This window comes from Crocuta crocuta, unplaced genomic scaffold, assembly GCF_008692635.1.
Source record: "Crocuta crocuta isolate KB4526 unplaced genomic scaffold, BGI_CrCroc_1.0 scaffold97, whole genome shotgun sequence".
NCBI lineage: Eukaryota > Metazoa > Chordata > Mammalia > Carnivora > Hyaenidae > Crocuta > Crocuta crocuta.
This window is the reverse complement of record NW_027531999.1, coordinates 5,157,047-5,162,437: the sequence shown is the minus strand read 5'-3', so window position 1 is coordinate 5,162,437 and position 5,391 is coordinate 5,157,047. Positions and strand designations below refer to the sequence as shown.

The 5,391-nt window shown below is 38.8% G+C and overlaps 1 protein-coding gene across 1 annotated transcript; it reads right to left on the bottom strand.

Annotated features, from left to right (window-relative positions):
• Positions 1-943: 943 nt before the first annotated feature.
• Positions 944-5,100, bottom strand: IL22 (interleukin 22). The gene is made up of 5 exons (XM_077775267.1): positions 4,915-5,100; positions 4,428-4,493; positions 4,163-4,306; positions 3,175-3,240; positions 944-1,021 (listed from the first exon to the last, which is right to left on the bottom strand). Exons 1-5 carry the CDS (start codon positions 5,098-5,100, stop codon positions 944-946), a joined length of 540 nt encoding a protein of 179 aa, XP_077631393.1.
• Between the last annotated feature and the right edge of the window lie 291 nt (positions 5,101-5,391).

The following is a 5,391-nucleotide window of genomic DNA, read 5'->3' as shown; positions in this document are numbered from 1 at the left end:
TGTGTATTTCTCTGAGAGCCTCATCACCCCAGTCTTTTATCCACAAACTGCCAATGATGCCAATGGATTCTTTTCAGTATCTTACTGTTTTCCTTTCAGACGTATATGCTGTATCAACATAATAAATCTATGCAGGCAATATAGTAGAGAGCCCTGAAATCAAATAGACCTAGCTCAATACAGGTCAACAACTTAAAGTTACCAATGTTTTTTTAACATATCAATTTTCTTATCTTTAAAATGGAGATAATACTAACAGCTACCTAATTTGCTTAGATTCAAGAACAAAGTATATGAGCTCTTTGGCCCATTTAGCAAATGAGAATGTTTACATGATAATGTTGATGACTACGACGACGATGATGATATTAAAGGGAAACGAATCAATCACAAAGCCACAAGATTTAGGACATCAAAGTGTTTATTGAGGTCAAATAAACATAGTTCCATAATTATTGTCATAAATATTAATATTAGCTTTATACTTAAGTAACAATATCATATAATATTTCTATAAATAAATCTATATTATTAAAATGACATAAATAAAATGCATACTTACAACAATAAATAAATTCATAAATATAAAGTATTGATTATGGAAATGAAGTTATTTAAGGGTTTTCTTCCTAAAGGAATGAGAAGTAATATTTTTTATGGAAATAGACAATTGTTTTAAAAAATAAATTTCTATATGTAAAACACCAACCACAGTAAAATTTTATCAATAATTCTCATTAAGCTTGGAAGATCTATCTTCTGGTCCTATGGACACAGGTGACATTGTTCTCTTTTTTAAGATAAGCAGGGGTTTACTGAGAATCCACCCATGATTATAAAATTTGACTTCCCATTTTCCTTTTGGTGAAAAAAACCTTTAAAGGATCTTGTTATTTCTAATGGGTAAGAAGGGTTAGTCATCCATTTTCCAGCTTTGCTTTGTTCAATTACAGGCATTTCTCAGGGCCATAAACAGCAAATCCAGTTCTCCAATTACTTTGATCTCTCCGTTCTCTCCAAGCTGTAAAAATAAGAACACATGAGTATTTGAGCATTCATACCATACTTTTTAAAGAGGAACAAATTAGAAAAATATGGTTGGGTTGCTGAGGACAAAAACCAAGCTTTTGCCTTTTGTAAAACGAAACAATAACAATACCCTTTTCGCAGAATATAACATGATTTGCCACAGACCTTAAAATTATGGCTAACTGAACTTTAAGGGCACCAACAGGCATCAATCTCAGTTGCAGCTACACTAATGAAGCTGTTTAAAGCCACTTCCTAACCAGAGCAAGCGGATGAAAGCTGTGCAGGCATCTGTAGGACCGAAGGCCCCCATTATGCTTTGCCCTGCTTCATTGCCTCACAGCAGTCTAATGGCCACCTAATTATAACAGCTCAGCTCACACAGCTTTGTACCAAAACTATACATCTACCAACACATGTGGGTTTTTTCTGTTCTTACCTCCTTCACAAAGGGGAAAAACAACAACAGGTTTTCACTTTTATAGGGAAAATACCAAATAGGTCCCATCCAGCTGTTTTAATTAGTAGAAAGTCAGATACACATTATAACACCGCTTTTCTCCTCTTCCTTCCAAGCAGTATGTAAATGAGGTTTTCAAACTCCATAAGAGAAAGAACCCAGATTCAAGTTCAAAGCATTCTCCTCTGAAATTCATCTAATCTATTAAATTTGCTCTACATTATTTCGAGGAAAACCTTAAGCCATCACTGCCCTCTCTGCTTTGTTCTCCTTTCTCTTTCTGCCATCTTCCATCATTCCACCTTTCTATACTTTGACATAACACCAAGCGATTTTTATTATATCTCAAAGACTCCCAAGACTATAAAGAATGTTTAAAGTTATCTTGCCCTACTGTCATCCATTCTACCACAGCCTGCTCTCTGGCTGTACCTGCAGTGACAGAGACATAACACCTCCAAGACTGTCCTCCCATTTCAGCCAGTGGTGACCAGTTATCTCTGGGGTTGAGCTTCCTCTGAGTAATGTTTCTCTCTTGCCTATGCTCTTTGGAGCTATGGGGTTTAAAAAAAAAAAAGCATAACCACTCTTCTACATGCACCCCATTGCAAGAGTTGATTCATTAAATCATGATTAGGAAGATATACTTTTTTTAAAAGAAACATCAAGGTGGAAAAAAAGGAAAATTTAGGTTACACCTGTTGGTGAAAATTCCATCAGCTAGAGCTTTCATGCTTCTGAGGTTTAACTGTACCTGCCTACAGAAGCATCACTTTCGCTGCTAGTAATCATTCCACTGGCTTTTGAATGAGTCACTATTGCTTGTCTGAGTTTTCTACTATTGTTCCCCAAATAGGCCATGTGACAGTATCATTCACTGTTCAAATATACAGTAGCCTACATAAGATAAATGCTCACTGGGGATTTGTTGAGGGATGAAGAAGACCAGAAAGGAAGGGGAAGAGAGGAAGAAAAGACAATTCCCAGTTCAGATTTCCATTCACTATAATAAATCCATTACTAACATTTTCATTTTATTTGAAACTGTATAAAAGAAATTAGAGGTTGCTCACTCTTATTTTTAAATTAAAATCTATAGCTGTTGGGTATTGTATTATGATAATTGAATATAAATATCAATCATTCCAGAAATTCATCCCATATATAAGTCCAGCTCTTTTGTTATGATTGCTCTGGGCTTATCTCTCCAAGTTTTAAACCGTCAAATCAATGACTTCAAAAATCACCTCAAATAAATTTTCCCCCAGATGCTTTTCTGGCTTCTGAACAGGTGCCTATTCAGATTACATGAATTAGTGGGAATCTCAAATTTCCCGAAGAATTAATAATACTAAAACTAACACAAATTGCTGCTCGAAATAGTGTTGCATGGAATTCAGGAGATCTGCGTAGTATCCCTGGCTCTGCTACTGGCCACGCCCAGAACATGGAGTGACGAGATTAGAGGACCTAACTTCCCAGCCAGTTCCAGGATTCTATCATTTGCAAAATTAGGAAGTTTATTTATAAATATACAGATGCATCTAATTATATGCACCTAAATATTCAACCCAATGGTAGGCAAATTGAGTAAAAAATTATACATAGGGGGGAAAAAGGAAGAAAACAAAATAACGTGTGTCTCTCCTATTTAATGATTTATCATTGATAGTTATTAGTAGTACCTTTTTCACTGTGTCCTTCAGATTTTGCACATTTCTCTGGATATGCTGGTCATCACTGCCAATATGCTACAAAATGAAAACCAAAGCACTTATTTTAACACTGTTGTACTGAAGCTTTATGAACTTCAGTGTCCCTAACTGAGATGCGTTATAATACACCTGGAATTAAAGTTCTTAGCAATTTTACCCGCAATGACCTAGATTTCACCAGTGACCTAGATTTTCAGAGCTCTTGAATTCCCTTGGACACCAAAATCCAGTCATTTCCCTAACATGGCACCTCTCTTCACCTTTGGGAAATCCTACTGAGGTTTCAGTGTGTGGCAAAAGTGGAGTGGTTTATGCAAATTCTGTGAAGAATGAAACCCTAACTCTACCTCATGAAAAATGCATTCTCAGAACAAGAAACGAACATAAAATATGTCTTGGGTGAACAGAGGGCCCTCCTTAATAAACACTAGGATCCTTCACTTCACCCAGTCCACTCCATCTTTTTTCAAAATTTTAAATGTTCAGAGTCATCAAGGTCACACACCTCTGACTTTGTCACTTCTTGCGGCATCCAAAGGGCAACCGTGTTTGCCCACCCAGCAACGAACATTAAATCTTCTCGTTACCCTTTCTCTTTCCCATCCCTTCCATCTATACTCAGAGGATCCATTTCCACATCTAGGTATTTTTCTCTACAGCTCCTGACACCTTTTTCTTCTCACATAACTGAAGTTGCTTTTTCCCAGGGGAACAAAAGAGCCCTCTGTGCTCTTGTCTTCCAGACCCCCTTCATCACCATAAGTTCCAAACATGACTCAATTAAAGCAAAAACACTCTGACTCCAAATTACTCCTGTAATGGTGTTGCTGAGGCACCTCCTGCTGCCAGCATGGGTAGGGGCAGTGAGGGTAGACATGGAAGGGTTCTAAAGGGAAGTTGGGGGAGGGGGGGAAGGCAGGCTAGGAGTGGGTGGGGTTGGGCTAGGAGAAGAACTCACACATTGGCTTAGTTTGTTGCTGAGCCTGGCCAGGAAGGGAACCACCTCCTGCATATAGGGCTGGAATCTATCAGATTGGGGGAACAGCACTTCTTCAAGGGTAAAGTTCAGCACCTGCTTCATCAGATAGCAGCGCTCTCCCATCTGCAGGCAAAAGTGAAACAGCAAGGGTCATGTTAGAGGGCAACCAGAAGATCCAAACCATCATCACCACCCAAACATCTATGGACGACACATTGCCCTGCTCATCATGACTATGGCTTACATTGACTTCCTGGAACAGTTTCTCTCCAATGAGACGAACATCTGTGTTGTTATCTGCCAAACTGGCCTGGAAAAGAAGAAAAGACTAAGTGCCTGGACATCGGGGAGATAGGAGAAAAATCCGTGAGTATAGATGCATTCTATCCACTCTTCCCAGAGAAGCCCCATGAAAACTAACGAAAGAACTCAGATGTGTGCATGAGTTTAAAAGTGTGCACAGAAGAGTAAAGGGAAAAACAAAAGTCAGGTGGGCTAATAAACGGATTTTTTTGGAGTAAAACTCAACATGCGTATCCTCAAGGCCAAAATGGAAGGTCTTCTGGGAAAGCCCAATCTCCAAAATGTCTCTAAAGAGACATAGAAAATAATCTCTGGTCTGCCAGCGAGGATAGATGATGGGTTCTTAAAGATTTGAGTAGGGTTCTGGAGAAAATTTTAGGAACTATCAGGTTCCAAGTAGATAGATATGAAAGAGAAAGTTTGAGTACCTCCTTAGCCAACATGAAGGTGCGGTTGGTGATATAGGGCTGCTGGAAGTTGGACTTGTCAAGCCTGCAGTGTGAACTGATGGGCACAGCCGCTCCTCCCTGTGCCCACAGGGCAATGAGAAGGAGGCAGCTAGCGGCCAGAGATCCCATAAGGGAAGAGCTCACAGATTTCTGCAGGGAGGCCATCGCAGACACCTCTAACTTAAATGGCGACTAGAAAATGAGAACCTGTATGGAGAGAATAAGAAGCAAGATTATAAGGGAAAACAATTAGGTATCAAGAAGTATCATATTAAACGAACCCATCATACCAAGTTTGCTGAAACACTTACCTGTTTCAACGATTCTGCTTGTGAGGGGAAGGGAAAAGCTACTGCTTTTATAGCCCCCAGAACGGTTTTTTTTTTTTTTTAAAAATATGACATCAGCAATTATCTAATTTCCAGTACAGTCTTCTGAGAACTACCTAACCACCAC